This window comes from Poeciliopsis prolifica, unplaced genomic scaffold (assembly GCF_027474105.1).
Source record: "Poeciliopsis prolifica strain line A6 unplaced genomic scaffold, Auburn_PproV2 SCAFFOLD002, whole genome shotgun sequence".
Lineage (NCBI taxonomy): Eukaryota > Metazoa > Chordata > Actinopteri > Cyprinodontiformes > Poeciliidae > Poeciliopsis > Poeciliopsis prolifica.
The window spans coordinates 14,867,642-14,889,985 of NW_026562377.1; the positions used below are offsets into that span (position 1 = coordinate 14,867,642).

The window sequence follows — 22,344 nt, forward strand, 5'->3', positions numbered from 1 at the left end:
ATACGCACTTTAAAATGTTCAAGAAGCAGGAATGTGAATTCTGTGTGAAAAGGTCACAGGATTCATCCAACCAGTATTTCTGAAGTCAAATAAGATATAAAACATTAATTAGACTACTATAGGTAAAAGTTGAGGAGTGTAAATATGAGCAACACCAGGTAATCCAACTAGATTGTGAAAAAGTATGTTCTCCCTTACAGTTATCAAGTTATGTTCTTTTTTTTTTGCATTTACATGTCTTAGATTATCAAACCAATTCATTATCAGATACTTATGAGCTTTATAAGTACATTATTATTTTAAATCTTCTAACCCCCCCTTAACCTAATAAATGGTGGTGCTTTACTGCAACATCCATCATCAAGCATCTGTGATGACTTTGTCAGTCATGAGCTTATTAATGTCACTTTGGAGGGAATTCAAGTGGTTGCCACATTGGAGGGTTTTCATAATGAATGGTCTGTATATAAAACCTTATCATTGTCACTTTAATATTGTCCACATTAGATTTTTTTTTTCTGTAACCAAGTGGAATACATTAAAACCATCAACGTCAGTGGAAAAAGTTAGCAAGGGAATCGTTAGAGAAAAAAAAACTACACAAATACCAATTAAACATTTCAAATGTATCTGCATAAATTAATAAAATGAGGAAAGGTTTAACGACTCTGAATCATTTTGCAAGGGGCTGATGTTCCACAAACAGAAGCTTAAAATAAAAAGGATTGACTGCAGCAATTCAATCTAATTTATGTGCCGAATTTGACTTGGTATTTCAAAATTGTAATTTATGGATGTTTTTGAGCCGTTCAGAGGTGGACCAGCTGGTGTCCTTTGGATGTTGTGCCACATACTAGCTGATGGCCATGAATGAATGATCAGGCAATTTTCCTCAGGATTTTCCGGTAGAAAGAAGAACTCATAGCTTCATTAGTTATGACAAGACATCCTGGTCTTTGAAACCATTTGAACCACAGTTCACCTCCAGGAATGATCTTCATTTTATAAAATTCTGTGTAACAGGACAAAAAATTTTCCAAATGTTCCAATTCTTGTCATCAGTGCACTGAAAGATTTCCCTAAAGTCTTAGAAATCATCCCATCAATGCTATATTAGCCTAGTTTCTTTCTCATTATTGAATCAAGATGGCTGATCTCAATAAAGACCAGAAAAGCCTGTTGTGCCTTAAAAGCTGCTCTGGGTTCCTTTGAGAAGAGTCCTCAATGACATCTGGGAGTAATTTTACTAGACCACCCACATGGAAAGTCTCACCACTCTAACATGCCTCTACATTTGTGGAGAATGACTCTGACTGTGGTCTATAAAGTTTCAAAGCCTCAGAAATAAGACTAAAGTTTTCCAGGCTGGTAGACATTGATGACTTTCCCTTTTATGAAGTTCGTCTGATCAGGATATGACATTTTGCTTTTTCCACAATTTTTTGCTTATGTCATTGTATCAGAAGTTTTCTGCTTATCTGAATTCTTCAGATCTAGTTGTTATCAGGTCTGGATATTGCTTCTGAAATTTAACCAAATAAGAAGAGGTCAATCAAAGAACATGCATTTCCTTAGGTTGCATTGTTTTGTTATCAGTATGTCTTTGATTATCTGAAACATTATCAGACAAACACACAAAAAGCAAATAACAGATTAAGTTCTTTTCCTGCATCGTGTGGTTCAAACTCTGTGAAGGTTCTTTGAGCAGTCTGTGGCCAGGAAGCAGGATATTCCCCAAAAAAGTTTATCAGTCTACAGCAGGGTAGACGACTGTGGATGCACACATGCACACACACTCGCACACACACCCGTACACCCACACACGCAAACACGCACACCAACACACACTGGGGCAATTCAGATTTAGTCCCAGATGTTATTAAACCAAGGGGGGGGGGGGGGGGGATTGCTTGGCAACAGTTCTCCATTCAGTCTAAAGCTGATAAAATTAAATGAAAATAAACACATAAGGCACAGAGCAGTAATGATGATAATAGTAAAATAATACTTAAGAACAATTAAATTATTTGGAAAAAATATTACAAAGTTCAGCTTCAGCTGATGTGATCAGATCCTTTGCAGTCAGTCTTGAATCTCTGGGGAGAAAAAGACAAAGTTGTTCAACTATGACTTAATAATGACTCTAAAAGATCAATTAAATAGGATCCAGATGACATGTTAATATGAAAATATACCACTGGTTTGTAACACAGTTGTCTCATTTTCTCTTTGGGTCACATCTGAATGCCACAACTTCACCATCTAGGCATTTGCCCCCATGCTTTTATATTATCTTTTCTTTTTTGTTCTCAAAAATCATCAAGAGTTTCTGCCATGATGATAACCATTTGATTTTGACATTGCTTTTCCACTTTAACAGTAATATGTTTTGCTTGGCTATGCTAAAAAGCCTGTTTTAATTGGCAAATATTGTTATTTTGGAATCACAGCAAAACAAATGATAATTTGTCATACGAACAGGACAGTCAAGCAGGTAATATGTAAAATTTAAGGTAGTTCAAGGGCTATGACTATTTTTGAGAGGAACTAAAGTACAGCTGTGAAAAACAAGAAGAGGAAAAACATCCTTTGCATATTAAGTGAACTTTGTCTGTGTTTTTCCTCATAAATAGCAGCTGATCATAAATTATTTGTTTTAGCACACACCAGGATTAATAACTATAATCCTGGTTATTAATCCTATAATGCTATTAATCCTATAATCGTTTAATTGAAAATTAAACGATTAAAAGTCTTGACATGAAATTGTATTTGTACTAATTGTTGTATAAAGATGGTAATTTAAAGTCAACAACCATTATTGATTAAGATTTTTAACTTTTTAATTAAAAAGATCTTTGTTTATTCTGCTTTTTCTCTGAATATATATAAAAAAAACATTTCATTGATGAAACTTTCTCTGTTTTGTTGTGTTTTCACTTTTATGTGACAGGCTCTGTAATCTGGGAGGATCATGCTCAGATCCATTTGTCTGAACTTAGAGATCATCTAATTGTGTTGGCATTTCTGTCCAGGCACTTTGAAAACATAATTTTGCAAATGGATTCGATAAAAACCAAATCAATATGAGTTCCCTGGACATTTTTCGTCTAATCCTACCAAGAATCACACAACATATGATTCCCTGTGCAAGGCCACTACGTTTTTATGTCTGTTTGGTTTTGTTTGGCCTTGCACTCACAGTCTCAGTCTGGACTGTAGTTTTGTTTTCTGAAGTGAAAGAATGGAGGGGTTTATGTAGGTGGATTAGAGTGGTGCGAAAAATTACTTGTTTTTTTTCCTTTTTGTTGAAATCTTTTCATTAAATAAATGCAATTTAAACCAGTTTAACTTCAGTCAGTTAGAAAAACACAATTTGTCTCAGACAAACAGCAAAAATTGTTGTGTAAAATTTATTTTGATTGATCTCTTATTAGTTTTTCCAAACAGTAAGACCCTCAGTTTCAATTTTAGATTCCTTTCATGCATGTGTCACTGCATATTATTTATGTTTTCTGATCAATCCCCTCCTCCATCAGCGCTTTTGGTAAAGAAGATGTTTTAGTGAAACATTAGTTGTTTATTTATTTATGAATAACTTTATAGATAAAGATCCAACTGCTACTGTTATAGTGTGAGTTTTTGAAAAGATAGGCTTTATCCCTTTGCTAAACAAGTTCAGAATGAGAAGATGATTTAATCAGATTGATCTAGTTGTATTGCATCATCTTTAAAAGTGGTTGAACTACATTACATGTTCATTTTCAAAAATGTATTTAAATTCACAACTGAATGTGATCAAGATTTACTCCATTACTAAACGTGGCAGCAATCAGAGCAAATTAAGACAACTAAATTGTGACAAATAAGGCCAGGCAGGGACTTTGGGTTATCTTGCAATGGAAAGAGTTGTACCAAAAAATCTCCAAAGTATATTCTCAGCAAACTGCAGCAATGAGTGGCTTCTTGTTGTCACATAGTCTTTGTAACAACACTATTTATACGTCAACCTTTTCTGGGGAGGCACGCCAGCAAAAGCTATTTTTTAAATCAGAAATTTAAACATATCTTGTTGAGAAATCGTTGTTGGAACTTCAAATAGAAAAATATGATGATGTTGAAAATAGTGCTACCAAACATATTTAATTGTTACCTTTAAAAGAGTAGTCAGAGCAACACTGCAATTACAAAGTGTTGTTTGGATGCAGTATTTGATTGGATACTATAGTATGTGTTTATGGTATCAAGCTCAGCATATTGATTATATTTGTCAAGAAAATGTAACTCAAGTCAAAAATAATTTGTTTTAAGGCTTTCTATTCATCAATCCTGTGGCTGCTTATAAACAGAGAACAGAGTAATTTTCTGTCTCCACATAATACAAGAGAATAATATGTAAAAGCTTTCGCTCTGCCTATGACAGAGTAAAGAACATTAAGGCTTTTTCCATGCCTGTTTTATCTGATAGAAGAACGCCTTAGTGGGGGTGAGGGACACAATAACGTAAAAGTAAAGCTGTCATCTTTAGCATGAAGTGTAGAAGATCCCTAGTCATTAGTGCTCCAATCATAGGCGCACATTCATTTATTAACAACCAAAAACATTAATGACTTGAAGTCTCCTGATGAACTTCTGGGTATGCATAAGCAAGACAACCGAGTGGCTTAACTTCAGCTTCCCCACATCACAGCTTTGTGATCTGCAGGATTTTATTTTCACAGCTCGCTATCTTTGCTCTGACATTATTTAGGAGCTTTCCTCTCCAAGGGGCTGTAAAACCAGAAATCCATCATTCAGGTAACTGAAATGGACTTAAGGAGGAGCAGTCGTACGCACCATTCTGCAGCACATTTGGAAATTAAATCTCTCAGTTCTATCGCTTGCTTAACACATCACAAAAACCAAATAAGTTGTCACTAATTCTCCGATCTGATAAGGGAAACATAAAGATAATTAAATAAGATGTCAGTGTTAGTTTTGCTTCTTCCTAACTGCATAATTAAGCATAGCTTTGGCAGTGTTATGTGGTTATTTGTGTTGAGGGGCTGGGTTACAGCTTATATAATTGGTTTTGATGCTCAGAGGACTGAGGATATTTTGAACAGACTGAGGCCAGTGAGAGAGAACAACACTGCACACTGCAAGAATGAGTTTGCAGATCAAATTTCTGGCTGCAGAGTGGATCTCAGGTCTTCACCCTTTGTACAAATCACCCATTTATGCAGCTTACTTACTGCACACCACACATTCTATGCACAATGTTAACGCATGTGTTTGACATTTCATCAAAAAATATGTCTTAAAAAATATATTTCCTTATTCTCAACACAGCTGCATTCATGAATGTTGACTGTCTTTGAATGTTTTTTAAAGTCTTGTCACATCACAAATATAGATGTACTTTGTGTTTGAGCATGTCAGAATGAAATTGAAAACTGTTCTGTGAAGGTCTCAGAGATCATAGAGCAGCAGTGGAAAACCAGATCGAGGAACATTCCAGGCAGGTCAGGGATAAAGTCGTGGAAAAATGGATTTGAATGTATTTGCAAAGCTTAGAACATATCACTTTGTTCAAGAAATCCTCTGAAAAAAGAGAGAGCATAGCACAAATGCAAGCCTACAGTGATATTTTCATTCTACCTTAGCATTCTACCTGAGCTGACAGACTGACTGGGGAGACCATTCATCAAAAAAGCTGATAAAACCAAGATCAAGATGTTAGGATATTCTGTGAATGACCTGAAGGCAGCTATCAAAGCAACCTGGGTTTTCATTACTCCTCGATGCCACACGCTGATCACCTCCGTGTCATGCTGCATTGATGCATTTTATTCATATAGAAATGAACATTGACATTTCTGTCTAAAATATCCTTTTTTCAATGCTCAATTATAATAAGATTTATTGGAAAATTATTTGGATCTGTCAGCCTTTATAGTAAAAAATACAACAAATAAAGGTCTGAAATATTTCACTCTGTATGTAATGAATCTAAATGAGTTTCACTTGCTAAATGAGTGACAATATTCTATTATTTGTATTGGAGAAAAAAATTCTTCCAGTTGAACCAGTACTTAAATATCTTGTTAGAACATTTATTTTAAATTAGTTTTTTTTTTCTTTTTTGAGTACAGGGAGATAAAATATTTGGTAGAATGTTATGTTTTTGCTGCATAACATTTCTTTGAATGACTGTGATAACCCACCTGAATTCATTATGAGGTGATACTAACATACTAACATTAAAATTATGCACATTGCGGTGGCACAGGGGGTTAGCACGCCCCACGTTTGGAGGCCTCAGTCCTCGTCGCGGGTTCGACTCCCGGTCCCGGCGACCTTTGCCACATGTCTTCCCCCCTCTTTCCTGTCTGCCAACTGTCAAAAATACGAGCCACTTGTGCCGCAAAAATTACACACATTAGTTAATTGTAAATGCATTATTAAGGAAATTAACAAATAGCATCTATAATTCAAATGAAACTTGATTTTTTTAATTAAAAGAAAGCTTGAACAGATCATGGCAGTTCGTCAGTAGTGAAAGGCAGCTGCGATTCAGGTAGCTCATCAATAACAAGGCTGGCAGTTTGATTTTTGTCCTGTTCAATTAATACAGTCTCCTTAAGGCAAGATTGGGTGTTTGTGCGTGTGTGTGTTTTATGTGTAAATCTGTGAATAACAACGATGCAAAGGCTCTTAGAGAGTCTAACAGAGATACTAGAATACTTTTGTATTCTAGGACAAAAGTAGGAGGTGGTGTTTTGTTTTATTTGTGGTGCAAAATGAAGTGAAAATTTGTTATTAAATTCTGTGTGTGACATACTGTATATTAATAATCACATTGTTGTTTGTAGGTTTTATGAAGGCAAATTGTTTTGGACTGAGTCTGAATGCCACTTGGGATTAGGAATGATGCATCAGTCTTATGTCTGTCAGTGCTTCATGTGCTGCTTCCCATTTATCATATTGCTCATCATGATAAATTTCTTATCCTGATGTGAATTTTGGTTTATTGTTGTCATAAGAAGTTCCTGATGATAATGTTTAAAAATCTCACAACTGTCCACAATATTATTTTTGCTGTTTTCTTTCACTGTTTGCTCAACGAGAGCATCAATAAATATCAATAAATTTTAAAATATGTCTTCACTTTCACAATTTATTGAACTTCGTTTTATGACTGGTGTCCTAAAGAGACATATTACAAATAGGAATGATTTTCAAGAGCAGTATTTGTGTTTGTGAAGCTATGAGTGCTGTGTTATGCATACAATTACCTAGAAAAGCAGTAAAAAGCAGTTCTTATCATCAATTTTATTGTTACCCAAATAGTACCACAAAATATTGTGATAAAACTTTAAGTCTGTCTGATCTCTGCTCTTTTTCCTTCCTGCAGCACTATGCTAAGATCCTGGGCAGCCTTACCACCATGCTGGAACTGGGCTCATGTTCTGTCAGCTCTCAGTCTCTGACAGATGACCACAATGCTTTGGGGCGACCTCCCACCTCAGGAGGGGCTGACCGTCCAGCAGCTGGTTTTGGACAGATGTGTGACAGCAGCAGCCCCAGGCATCACGTTCTCCACCCATCACCAACGGATTGTGAGAGCTGGCAGAAGCATCGGGGAGGGCCGGCTGGAGGTTCAAGCCCCTGCTCTGAGCCTCACCCGCTCCTGGAGCCCCAGAGTCTGTCCACCAGCTATGACAATCTCTACCTCCCACAGATGACTGGGCAGGCTCAAACCCTCCACCCAAACCGCCTCGGCCTTTCCCTGGATGTGGCCTCAACATTTGACGCTGGAGGTGGGATGCTTGGGGTGGATGGAGATTTGGTAGTCAGTCCCAACGTCATCAAGAGGCGGCGGGGAGGCCTGATTGAACAGAAAGACATTGTGAAAGCACACCAGGCCCACAAAATACACAGCACACCACAAGCTCGACGCAAAGAGTGGGAGTAAGTATGACATTCCTCACAGTACATTGTGATTTCTTAAAATATAACTTCAAATTTGTAGTTTCAGAAATGTCGTTCATTACAGAGTTACACTGTACCGTACATACTTCACAATGTAGCCTCACTATGACAAATACAGGCATATCTGATTTCTGTTTCATCAGCTGCTGCTAGAAATCCTGGAGATGAAAATGTTTCCCAGGAGCCAAAGTTTCCATCACAGAGGGAATTTCTTATACCATAAAAAAGCAATCAGTCCCATAATCTTCAGTTTTTTCTTTTTTTTTTTTTTGGAAAACCTAATTTCTGTTGTTGAATTAACAAGATTAGATCCACAGTTATCTTGCAAATGAAAGCAAAACTTTAAAAATGATCTCTTCAGCTTGGATATATGTGTTATGTTAGGCTTGGTCTATAAATGCTAGATGATTTTCATGTCTAAAAACATCGCTCAAGAAAAACAAACTTCAAAGATTCATAACTAGAACATTTAAAGACCAGAAAAGAGGAGCTCACATTGTTTGACCTGCTAAACTTTATAATGCAGTGTTTTGATCACATACTGTCATCAAGCAAACACTTCCTATTCAATAGACTGAATACTCTCTTGAAATGGAAATGCAAAAATCAATTCAGGTTGTCAAATAAACAAACAAATTGAAATCAACAACTTCTTTATGTACATAATGTTAAATAAGAAATATGAAAATAAATATTGTCTCAATTTTAGGAATAATCTTTCGCACAAAAGTAAAAGGTAAAGAAAAAACATAAAGAAAAAGAAAAGAAACATTTTCAGAACAATTTAGAAGCAAAAAATGTAGATCCATGTAAAATATGCTTTATCTAAACCAGCATAAAAGTGAACAATAAACTACTAAAAAGATTCAGCATCTTCTTGTGTCACCTCAACTATTTTACTGCGAAGCATTGATGAGTATGTATGTGCACTCATTCCCATGTTCTTTCCATGTGATGAATATTAAATAGGCTGTGTGTATGCGTGTGTGTGTTTATTAGCTTCCTGTCCTGTGGTGTGGTGGAAGTTTCTAGCTGTTTATTGCAGTGACACCCCCCTATGTCTTTTCCTGCTGAAGCCAGAGCTTCACCTCTAGCTGGCACCCTCCGTGCCCCCCTTCGAACCCTTTTCACCACAGGTACAGGATGCTGCATCTTATCATGAGCTACGCCTAAAGAGACGGAGGTTTAGGGAGGCTAATTGCAGAGAGAGTGGGACGTGAGATGAGAGAGAAGATGACGTGCGCTGAACGCAGGGGAGGTAATGAGGAAACAGAGGATGAATGAGAACTTTTCCTGCTTTAATTTGCATTTGATATTTAGGTTCATGTCACAGCAGATTGCAAGTGGGCAATTTGTGGATCAAGAGGCCTGTAGAGATGCTTGACCATGGACAGATAGCTATTCTCCACCCTGTCCAATATAATTATTGTAATACGTCATGACAGATGTAGACTGAAGCTGCTGAGACGACAGTGACCACAGTGAGTCAGAAGGCATTACAACCGTGCACATCCACCTCTCACTGCCATTTAACAGCAGACCTCAGCTACCTGGCAGGAGGGGGGGAAATCAGCATTTGCCCTTGAGCCAATTGTTGCACCTGTTTTGAGTTTTCAAATAAAATTAGCTTCATTGCAGGGCAATCTGATACACTTTGACATTAAACGTTGTCTGTGTTTTTCTGCAGGTTTGGTTATGCTTCCTGAATATTTTGTTTGTAAAAATGTCCTATTATGACACCGAAAGACCTGCTGCTGAAATTATTATGACCCCGCTCTGCTCCGTGACAAATGCGTCATAATCAGTGTGAAAACGGACATTGATTAAGAAGTTTGTCAATAATTGGGTTCTAAAAATAATTGACAGAACCCAATTCATCATTTAAATTTCCTTTGGGTGTTCATGACTCCCTGAAGGCAATAAATAAAGTCCTAATGATTTCCTAGTTTTTAAGGTTTCATTTTAGGCTCAGACTTATAAAAAATGTGTCATTGAATATATTCGATGTTTTCAGGCACCCAAGAGGAATTGTCTTCTATGTGGGCTTCAAATGACCAGTTCATCATCACACACTTGGGACAAACTGTTGCTTATTGTCTACAAATGACACAGCAAAGTGAAATTTGTGTTGGGATACTTTGACATCCCAAGAGAGTTAGTTGTTGTTGGCTGTTTTCCCTTTAGTGTCACAGTAATTGTTCCATGTAAGGTAACCTACATGCTCTTGTTCACCAACAATAGCATGTTGTTTGTTTGCTGAGTATTTGATGCTCATTGAGAAAAGGATCCCTTTGGGATCCTGAATTTCAACCTCAGCCTCTGGAAACAAAGCGTCCAAGCATTTGGTTTTGATGCTTCATCAGCAATGAGAGTACTTCAGAGACTAATGTACTCTCACATTTGTGGAGGCTTCTGTGTGAATGCATTTGCGGCATTCATCCCAGGAGGATCTAAATTACGACATCCTCTCGGAAGCATTTTATCGAACAGCTGTGTTTAGAGTTGATATTATTGTGCCTCTAATTATAGTAATCAGGCAGAATCAATCTGGCAGTTTGACTATAGGAAGATATTATTCTCAAAAAGACAAGAACAACAGAAAACCAATTGAACCAATTTGCATATATGGAAAAAAGTGAAATAGCACGATAATAAAAACTTGTTTTAAAACCAAGGAAGACATTTGAAAGTTGACATATACCTGGATATGTCCTCATGAATCAGAAAACTACATACAGTAGATATGCCCATGACTACAGGCAGATCAATATCTAAAACATTTAAAACATCTGGAACTGTGACAAACATTGCAGGACAATGTTTTATCATCCCACTTCGTAGAGAGGAGGTTGGTAACAGGGGCATGAAAAGCATCTTTACAGTTCTGTTTTAGAGCGTTCCAGAAAACTGCGTAATTATTTTTTGGAGTTGCCAAATCTCCAACACACTTTTATTTTAAGTTTTTTTTTTTTTTTTAAAATGTTTAGTGTTTTGTTTGGGGTTTTTTTGCTCATTTTGATCAAGATCATCAACAATTATGCAGGGTCCAGTCGGCAGCAAAGATCAGCAAATTACATTAAACTCTGCATCAGCCCTGCAGCAGGTGCTGCTGACAGAAGTCCAATTCTCCAAATGGTCTCACAAAAACTGGAGAGAAAAACAGTAATAGAAAGCCACTAGGCGTGTGGGTGTTGTGGTTCATTTAAATGCTGCCAGCCAGAAATTCAAAGCAGGTAGGGCTGTAGAAGCACTAGTAGCATATGTTACATCTATGAGTCATTAAGCTGAACTTGGAAATTAAGTCTGAGCAGACTGAGGGACTAGCAGGGCTTTCCAGTTTTGACACAATCCCCATTTCTAAGTGCCAGTGTCTATCGGAGACCAATAATATTAATCTCATGTAATGTGGATTGGATGTGTGTACAATTAAAGCTTGGCTGAAATGACATAATAAATGCATTATTTGATTTGCAATGATTTTCACCCTTCCTGGTTCACAGATGTCATGCCTGTATTCTTTTCTTTTTTATTCTTGTTTTGTCTAGAAGTTCTTATCAAATTATCAGCTCATCTTTAAAGCAAAGAGACACAGAATCAATGAGTCTGCAGCATCTGATTGTGATGATGTTATCTCAAAACGGTACAAAACAGTCTGAATTAAACTGAATGAATGTGAAGCCATTGTGACATGAGAGTGCAGAGAAGCGTAATATTTTCTCTACAATTGTCATTTGTTTTAATGGGTCCCTAAAAACAAAGCTGCACACAGAGTTGGACAGTAAATTAATTGTTTGACTTGCCTTGCAGTTTATGATGTGAGCTGGAAGCAACAAGACGTTCATTTAAAAAATGGCCTCTTTCCAAAAAAATCATTAGCATTGCAGGACAGACACAGCTGAGTTTAGCATGTTGTTCTCCCATAGCACCTCTGATGTTTCTATTTTTGATCTGTCTCATGTTTTGTCTTTTATATTAACTACATCTTCGCTGCTATATCTTGCAGTGAGTCAAGTGGCCGATACAACACGACACATACATCTACAGTTCTTTGCACTATTGATGAAATGCACAGCAAAACAAAAGTCAATGACTCAGTGCAAGTGACAATGTACTTTTGCTATGTTCATCTAGGAAGAGTGAATGCTGCAAGTCAGTGACTTGATGCAATGAATTGACACTATTTAAATAAACTGAGATTAATTTAATTTAATTTAGAGCTTTAATTCATGCATTTGGATTATTATGCAGCATACAACTTCCACTAATTATTTCTAACAAAAATAAATGTAAAATTTTAAATTTATTGATTTAGTCTAATCCATACTGGTTACACCGATGCACATGCAGCCACACATATTGGGGAAATCTTTCCTATCAAGTTGCAGAGAATTCACAGGTATGACCATCAGTAAAGTTCTTGGATATTCGATCAACTTCCTCAAGCCAGTTGATGCTTTAACACAACAATGATCAAAAACTTACTTTGAAATTGTTGTTGCAATGGATACAACCTGCTTCAGGAATCACCCAATCCTTAGTTCTATTGAAAATATATTCACTTTGCTTCTAAGTTGTCTTTGTTCCTGAAAAGCAACCAATTCTATTGAGTACCACCTCATCTTGCAAGTAGAGACATTTGGACAGAATTATATCCAAAACCTGCTGGCAGTGACTAAAAGTGTGTTTTCTCTGCAATCAGCTGAGCAACATCTATCCAAATTTGTTTTTATGTTTGCTTAAGTCTGCATGTAAAGTTTCAACCCAGTGTGGATTAAAAATAATTGTAAAAAATCAAAGCTGAGGACCAAATTATTTAAAAATATCATTAAACTTCAAACGCTTGCTTATGCATTCAATGCAATACTTCACAGGAGTCAGATTCAGAAAATGCTGCAGTCTTCAGAGGTAAACAGATGGCAGACGAACTGCAGCAGATCAATGGTGAAGCCATCAACTCTGTTGTTATGTACAGTGTGTGGGTTTTGTCATCGTTGACTCTTTGCAGAGCCGTGTGTCTCTGCTGGAACATCTTTTGACAGGAGTGTTCAGAGGCTTAGATAAACTCTTTGTGATCCCTGTGTCTTGTGATCTCTGTCTGACACAAACGCTCTAACTGTGTCTCTGACCATCTATAAAGCCTTACATCTCACTTCTCTGCCCGGAGCTGGTATAAAAGTGTCTTTTTACAACAGTTTTTTTTTTTCCACAGACCTCATTATTTAGCCATGCAACATCCAGCAGAAAAGAGTGATTCAGGGGGTCTTATTTTGTCATTTGAGTGGACGTGTACTGTACCTCATTTAAACTATTGTGCATCTGCCTTTCTCAAAAGCATAGGGAGGATTATGATATAAGAAAATAATGTTCCCACATAATCTTCCCATCCATTCAACACATGAAAGTACATCTGAAACAATTAGAAAATTATGAAAAAGTTTCAGAAAGTGCACATCATATACTATATGGATTAATTACACATAGCAGGAAATATCCAAAGCCCTTCTTTTTTGTAATTTTGTAATTATAAAAAACAATTGTATATTTTTTGTAATTATAAATAAACACCTACAATTCTCAGAAAATTTAACTTTTGTACAATTTAAAGACTGCAAAGTTATGGTGTCACATTCTGTTCAATTAACTAATCAAATGAACTGCAAAGTTTTCTTGAGCCTCTAAATAGCATCTCACTTGGGGTCAGTAGACTACACAATCATGAGAGTTCTGGATCCAAGTCTATTCACAGAAAGTTGAGTGGAAGGAAAAAGTGTGGTAGGAAAAGCCACAGCAGGAGCATGTATAGCCGCAGCTCTGAGAGGATTTTGTAGCAAAATCTACTAAAGATTTGAAGGAGATTTACAAAGAGCAAACTGGAGTCAGAACATCTGGAGTCAGCTGTTGTAGACTCCAGATGTTTGTTCTTTCTCACATTCTTTCATTCCCTTCTTTTCTTGTTTCCTCTTTCATTTTTCCATACTTCCTTCCTACCTCCACATATGGCTCTGTACCAATTTAGTCAGGGAAACACTGACATGGCCTCTCACCACAATCTGTTGCAGAAATCTTCAGCTCTGAGATTTTCTGAACTTTGCCGTCCTCTGAGACTTTCACTAGTGGGTTCTTCTCAACCCTCTGAACTGCAGGTCTCAAGCTTTTTAAAACCCAAGTCTGTCTGCAGCTCACTCGCACATTCACTTTCTCTCAAAAGTGTGTGAAACTGCAAACAGAGACACTGGAATAAAACAAACTATAAGAGTCTAAATATAAAAACCAGGTTGGTGATTCATATCTACGCTGCTTTGGCTGACAGGATGTGACCAGTTGTTGTATCTCCTGTAAGCAGCTCAATCTCAACTAAAGGACAGTGGAGGATTTCTCTAAAGGTCATCCCAGCTTCCACCATTAGTGTTTTACCAATGAAGGTTGAACACTTTTTGAGGCCTAAACCTTTCTAATTGCATCAGCGCACAGCAGCAGCAGAGCCCTTCACTTCATTATTGTCCCTCTGTCAGTGTCAGACAGACACCCCAGTGCAGTGTAAATGTCAGAGCAGTTTGTCACATTTGAAATATTAATGATGACATGCTGAATAGCGGCTTTAGTTGCCACAAAACTGTGCATCTCTTAAGCAAAACAGAGAATAGGGTTCGCAGCATCATTAAGGGCAATTAGACAAAGTTGACTAAAACATGTTTTCTCACCGTCTATACAGCATTCATATCACTTCATTCAAACTGTTGAGTTTGTTTATTGATCAAGTATATCTATCTTTCTCTGCTGCATTTATGAGATGAAATGGTCTATTCCTGCATTTGGGCTCTCAATTGCCCTCCAATTTGATATTTGTTTTTCCTATTTTTGCTCCCTGTCTGTGTGTTTGGATGACAATTTGTCACAAGCTGACACTGCTGATGACTGTCACAGAGACGAAGAGATTTCCAAAGATATCTGATCTGTCAGGAGACGATGTCTAAATATTTCTTCAGCATATTTCTTCTACTTCTAAGCAGAAACAATGCAGTGATGGAATAGAGATTATAGCATTCATCATAAGAAACAATATTATTTTTGCTATGTCAAGTTGCTGCTGAATTGTTTCCAGATTGTTTTGTAGCATGGAGGATTTTACATTGATTACTGTAATTATTCTAGTTTGAGAAGATGGTCTTGAACTAAATTTATGATCTGCCGTCCTCTGACTGCATATATCAACGTCTTTTTTATCACCTATTCTCAAATGAGCATAGATCTGTGCTTTGACTGGCCCATCATGACAAATTAATATACTTAATATAATTCTCTCCCTGGATCGGATGATGGCTCGTTTGAAGGCTTAAGAAGAACATTGACATGCTGAAAAGATTCTTACTACCACCAGGGAAAGGAAAAAACATGCGGGATGCCGGCCCTCAAGGTCCGACTTTGGGCACCCCTGCTTTAATCTAAACTAGTCTCTACTTTTTCCATGAACTGACCAACTTTTCCCTGTTCCTTATGAAGAGAAGCACGTTCGGAGCATGATGCTGCCACCACCTTGTTTACCTGTGGTTACGGTGTGTTCAGTTTTCTGTCATGCACATCATTTTCCATGAAGCAAAACTTTTTATTTGTGGTTTCCTCTGAGCTAAATAAAAAATCTTCCAGATTTTTTATTTAGGCAGCGTACCACAAACTAGACATGGTTGGTGGTAAATTACGGCTTCAACAATGGCTTCAACAATGCCTCTATTCTTGCTCTTCTAGTTATGTCTGATTTAGAAAATAGGCAAATAACAGTTGCCCTGTCGACAGATTTTCTGAGCTGTGAATCTTTTCCGCTGCTCCAGAGTTACCATGGGCTGCTATTCTGATCATTGCTCTTCTTGCCAAGTCTGTTACTCTGACCATGACTTCACAGGTTTACACAACAGTGCTCTATGAGTCGCTCAAAACTTGGGAAATTATTTAACACATAACGCTGCTTTGAAGTTCTACAGTCCTTATCTGATATAGCAAAGGGATTGAATACTTTTGCAAGGCATTGAATGTTTCTACTCTAGCTCTCTGATGGTATGTCCTAGGCTTCCATCACTGAGGACAGTCAGTTAGTTAACCATGTAAAGAGGACACTTCAGCCTTCTAAAGAGGACTCACAGTTCTAGAAAACAAATGAAATTAACTACTTTAACAATTATGTTAATCTCTTAGGATAAAAAAAATGAAGCTTCTAAATGCTGTTTGTTCAGGTGTTTTCATTACAAAGAATTGACTAAAGCCTGTTTTCTAGTTGAATTTAAAAAAAATAAATAGACATCTTACTTTTTAAATAGCCTCTTGAAAGTGTTCTCCTTCATCATTGTCAAAGTAGCAAACCAATAAACCTTTATTCGCTTTCATAATGAAACTATAAAATAAAGTTACTCAAAATGGTAATGGTCTACAGTCCTCTTTCCAAAGTAATATTTTGCTTGTGTCCCCATTCTTTAAGCTTTGTTGTTGCAGTGCAGCATATCTTTATTTGTTATCATCATGCATCTCTGCAGGCACATGCCCTGCTTTGCAGGAAGCCGCTCACTCCCCTGAGAAAACCCTGTGAAATATGGCTTCTACAGCCCTTCATTTACATCACATGACTGCAACATGCTCCTTGATTTTCTAGTGCATATTGATGTTCAGAAACAATACGATGCTTATCAATAAACATTCCTGAGTTCAGGCACCCAAGGATGACATTTATGTTCAGTTTCATAATGAACACCAGGAAGCAAAGTAACATATAACCTATATTTTTCAGCCTTTTCAATATATGCGTATATTCAGAGAGTCCCCTTGTAAAATCAAACCAAGAAGTACTTATCAGTACTTCCAATTTCATTAAAACACATTTTGTGTTTGTATATTTATAATTAATTTAGCATAGAAGTAAGTTGACTATTTAGCATAGAAGTAAGAAAAGCATGTGCCTATATCCATTTGCATGATTCATGATGTAGGAAAACATTCCCAGTATATTTTTAAAATGTAATTTTCTCTCAAAAGATTTGAGGTTTTAAATATATAAATGATCCTCCATAGTTTTTATGCATATTTAACAAAATATACTTTCCTTATTCCTGCATGTGTGTTTTCATGTGCATACATGCTGTGACTGTGGTGTCCCTGGACATTAAAGTCCTCACACACCAAGGCGGGTGGGGCTATGAACGAATGAATGAATGTCCTCCCTGCTGCAGACCTTGAATTTTCTCCCCATTCACTCATTCAAAGCTCTTGATTAAAATATCAAAGATGGCTGTGCTGTGCTTTGAGAGTTCTGTGCTGTTAGCTTACTTTGTTGTGCAGCAGGACTTCTTTCAGACACTGCTCCTTTCAAGCAAAACGGAGCTTTGTGTGGAGCTTCAGCTGTTACTAAATTGTCTTTTTGGCCCTTGTTTTAAGATTACAATTCAGAGATGGCCGCAGTAATTATGTGGTCAGCTCCAATAACCACACTTTAGAGACTAATGTGCAGGAAAACAAGTCAGATGCACACCTGAAGTGCATGTGAAACATTCATCACTTCCAATTCACTCCACAAACCAAATGCAGTCCAACTTTTGCGGCTGCATGACTTATGTTGTGCCAGGAGGGAGCTTTCTGACAAATGGAAAAAATGATGCTGGCTAAGCAAACGGAAACGTCATCAATATCCACAGTGGGAGGACCGGAGTTCACTGTGTAATTACTGCGAACTCTAGTGGCGATGCTGCGAACTGCCCACACAGGAGCTCATGCATGCATTCATGAGGCAAATGAATTGTGTTCTTCCCTCCGAGGCAAGCATTTGTTATAAAATAGGTAAATATGTTGAAAAACTTCCAACAGAATAAATTTGTATGACTACTGACATAAAGTGTTTTTTTTTTTCTTAGAACAAGACATTTCATGTTTTTTGTTTTGAAGCTCCCATTTGGCTTAATTTACCTGAACCCTGCAACAGGTAAGAAGTACATTCACAAGAACTGATAAAACCTCCCAAAGTACTGATGATTCATTCTATCATATTTCTGCCAGCTCATGCTAGACTTTGATTTCTATCCTGCTTGTGTTAAATTAACATTTTGTGACCCACCAGAAGGCGTGATTCAGTGCAGCTTGAGTTGAGCTCGTCTGCACGGTATGTTTCCTAGTTCGGAGCAGCTGCCACTTAAGAAGCCATTAGGTAATGATGTGGGAATGTAATGTCCTGTGGAGTGAAAAATCAAGCCTGATTAATCTGCAGCGGCTGGGATAGTGAGTCTAATTGGAGTAAAATCAAGCGCACACACTCGCATGTTTGTTAGTTAAGTGACTATCCACAATCTGAGAATTTCTGATTCAGTTTTATTCATGTTTGGCCTTGTTAGACCCTTATTTTCTTCACATTTCCATTCCTTCTGGACTATAACTGACCAGTCTTTGCAAAGCCCTAGTTGTTAATTTACAGCCAACTCTGTCGATTGCATTGATCTGTGACAACATGCATGATAAGTACCACTCCTTTTCTACACTTAAGTCTTGATCTAACTTGATATTTGAAGAGGCTGTTTGGATTTAAAAAGAAATTAGCTTAAATACCAATAAGACTCCACATTTTTGTACATTTCTAATTATCTCAAGAAAATGCTTTTGTTAACAGTTTATTTTGTATTGCATATACAATGTTCCAAATTTTCTTTTTGTGCTTTTACATCATGTGTTGATTGTGAAATAACTTCAAACCACTGACCTATGAAGCACTAATTGGAATATTCTTCAAACTGCCTACAGCTTATTACAAGCTTTTATCCTGTCAGCAAAAAACACAACAACAACAAAAAAAAACACATTCACAAGCCACCTACGATTTTCTTTCTGGACCTTCGTATGAATTTATGACAAGTTTGCTTTTCGGTTAAAAAAGAAAACCACTTTCATTGCCAAAGATGATTAAATGAAAGTGATGGTTCCATTACCAACAAAAATTCAGTGAGTTTTCTTGAACTAATAGAAAAAAGACTCATGCTCTGGTTCAAGTGGGAGAGCAATGACGGCCTCAAAGTTTTGTGCTTTTCTAATTCTATTTATTAAATTCTCTGGAAGTTTATGAATGATTGACGATTTTTATTCTGAACAAGTTGGAAGGGGAATATGAGTAATAGTAATAAAAATGGTAGTGCGTCATCTCATGTTATTCCTATGAAACCGGTTACTTATTTCTACACTTCTGACGAAAAGTATTTGAACCCTTCCACACATCAAACAAATTTCAATATTAGACAAATATAACCAGAGTAAATGCAAAATTCAGTTTTCAAATCATGGTTTCATTTACTATGGAGAAAAGCTATTCCAATCAGCCTGGTCCTCTATATAAAAAAAGTAATTACATCCTAAACGTATCAGCTGGTTGTTTAACTCTTGGTGACAATAGTTGCCATCCAGTGTCTGTGATCATTTTTGTTAATCATATTGGAGAGTTTTTCAGCAGGAATGGCTCGATTAAGGTCAGACAGTCAAATGAATTTAACCCTAGACTTAAAACTTACAACTTTCTGCGCGGACACTGTTCAGAACCTGAGACTTTTACCCTCAGGTTGGTGATATAGAGCGCAAACAGTTGTCACTAGAGAGACAGTTTCTTCCCCCAGGCTGTCTGTCTGGTAAGTACTTATCAGGCAAATTTATTTTATTGTGATCACATAATTTAAAAAATCTGAATTTATTTGATGTTAATTTTCTTTGGTTTGAGTTACACTTCTGTCAGCCCAAAGAACAATTTCCTTAAGAACTTGGTGAACTTGAAAAAGTTTTGGTCTTAGAACTTTCTAAGATAAACTATTTTCTCCTTGTTTGTGTTTGAATTGTGAGTTTTAGATATTGTTCTGGGTTCCTTTCTGAACTTATTGGTGAGTTGTCATTGGAGTCTTGGATTAATTTTAGTGTCTGGGAATGTTAAAGATTGTTCTTGTTTGTGGATGATGGCTCTCTGTGTGGTTCAAATCCCAAACCTTAGAAATGGCTTTGTGCTCCTTTTCAGACTAATTAATGTCAACAACTGTTGTTAAATTTTTGTATATTTCAGAATGAGCTATGATTTTTAAGGACCTTTTGAGGCCTTTTAAAACATATTACACATGTTCTATTTAAATGGATTTTTTTTTCCTATGGGTATTCAGACCTGGGAGTATCTAGTTAAATTAAACTCAACTTTCTAAAACATCTATTTAAGCACAAATTAATTGCTTTATAGCAGTGCTTCTCAATTATTTTCCGTTACGCCCCCCCTAGCAAGAAGAAAACTATTCGCGCCCCCAACTCCCCACCGTGACTATCCATCTCTGCATAACATTTTTTCCTTATTAACATTTTTTTCGCTGAAAAAACTCTAGCGGCTTATCGGCGTGATTGGGATGTAACGTATTTAAGTGACGCGCTAATTTATTTGGCTTCATGCTGTCCGCTGCGAGCATTTTTAGACACAGCAAACAAACCGGTCTTTCCTCTTCTCCAACTGTAGTCACAGTGAAGCCAAGCGCTAAATACGCTTCGTCGTATTTCCTCTTCTTAGCTTTCGGTTGACTTTCTGTTGTCTCATTATCTTTGTCTCTCTCCGCTTTTCTTTTCATCCCTGTGAAAAACTTTTTCATGTTGGGGGTTGTTGAATAACGGAGGCCATAGACAGAACGCAGTCGGAGCTTTTTGTTGACTTAACACTGCTAACCAAGGCAAACCTGTTGTCTTGTAAGTCATAAAATGTTGCACTGTCGCAAACGTGACAGAAGTAACAATGAGAGCGCCACTGCCGCCTACTGTGCGCAATTACACTTTATAGGTATCGCACCACGCCCCCCAAAGGGGGGCCGCCCCACTATTTGAGAAGCACTGCTTTATAGCAAGAATGAGAAACCACTTTTTCACAATTGGCCAGGTTGATCTGGACAGTTTTCCACCCTCAAAATTTAAATTAAATCATTAAACCTTATTGTATTTTAGGGTGCCCTTTGGAAAATATGTCTTAAGCCTGTCCAAACATAAGAAAACAATAACACGGACAGTGCAGCCCACTGACTTAGTACTAGATAAAACTAATCAAATCTTCAGTGTAGTAATTATTGCAGTAGCTCTTCTGTGCCAGCAGATGGCAGCTACTGCCTTTCAAATTCATTATTTCAGCTTCTCTGAGGAGCTGCTCCTAATTGAATTCAATCCAAGTAAAAACTTACACAATGTAGGGCAGTGTTTTAAATTCAAATAGCTGCATATTGGTAGGAAACATAATGAGACGTTAATGCCTTCAAATTTAACTCAGATCATCAACAGCACAAAGACAAACAGCTGAAGTTTTCTTATGTACCTTGAGGAATTTTAGATTTTGAGTTTCCCTGGTTTTGCAAAATAGAAAGAATAAAAAAATGATGTGTAAATTGCATCTTGATAGTTCGTTCCTTAAACATAAGCTTTTCTGATAATGTGTAGGCGTTCAGGATAATGTTAACTAGTAGTTTAGAAAAATAAAATGATAAAAAGCACTTAAGGTACAAATCAATTATCTATGCAAATAATGTACCTATGCATAACTGTATACATGCTGTTTTGGAATATTTGAGACTTTGAAATTGTTTCAGCGATCTTTTGAAACACTGGTGAGGAATGTGAATTCAGCAGGGATGATTTGGGCAGCGTCGGTGCCAATGACTGCATTGCAGTGTTTTCATGTCAACTATATTTGGCTTCAGGATCTGTCTGAGACCTCCTGGAATGATTCGCTGTTTGCTTTGGGTTCACATTAAGTCACATCGCAGCACAACCAAGCTCCTTGTTTCCCTAACCAATGGACGAGTGAACATTGTTCACTGCCCAACTGTTGCTTTGAAAACTTTAAACTTTTAATCTGAAAGAAACCAGGTCAGCAGCATGCCCACGAATGGAGTCATATGTCTGCAAACAATGAACATAACTCAGCCCCCTGTGGGGAAGCATGATTTATATAGGCTGTGCTATAAAATCCAGAGTTACGACCACAGATTTTGCAGGGCTGCGGATGGGGGGCATGTCAGTTCTGTTGCTAGGAAACAAGTAAGGGAAAGACAACAGTCGAAGACAAAAATCTGGGTTGGGTAAAGAGGGGAGGAGAGATGTTAAGAAGTGGGAGAGAAAGACAACAGAGGAAGGGCAAGACAGGCAAAAAGCAAAAATTGTTCAGGTTAAATTTGTTTCATCTTATCATTTCCTTTTGGTCCTGATAATAGTGGAGATGCTCTTATTTCAGTGTGTTGCTGCAGACAGATGAGTATTGATTTTAGAAAACCTTCTGGTAATAACTCATGTTTGTGTGATCAAAAACCATTTCCCAGTGCAAAGCCCAGATTTTCAATTGGTGATGCATGTATA

General features: G+C 37.1%; 1 protein-coding gene across 1 annotated transcript in view; it reads left to right on the top strand.

Annotated features, from left to right (window-relative positions):
- Nucleotides 1–22,344, top strand: part of LOC129370740 (voltage-dependent R-type calcium channel subunit alpha-1E) — a 92,546-nt gene that overhangs the window by 6,363 nt on the left and 63,839 nt on the right. Inside the window, exon 2 of the mRNA XM_055046917.1 lies at nucleotides 7,397–7,953. Within this exon, the coding sequence (XP_054902892.1) occupies nucleotides 7,430–7,953 (524 nt within the window). The 5' untranslated portion in view covers nucleotides 7,397–7,429. The remainder of the gene's footprint in view (nucleotides 1–7,396; nucleotides 7,954–22,344) is intronic.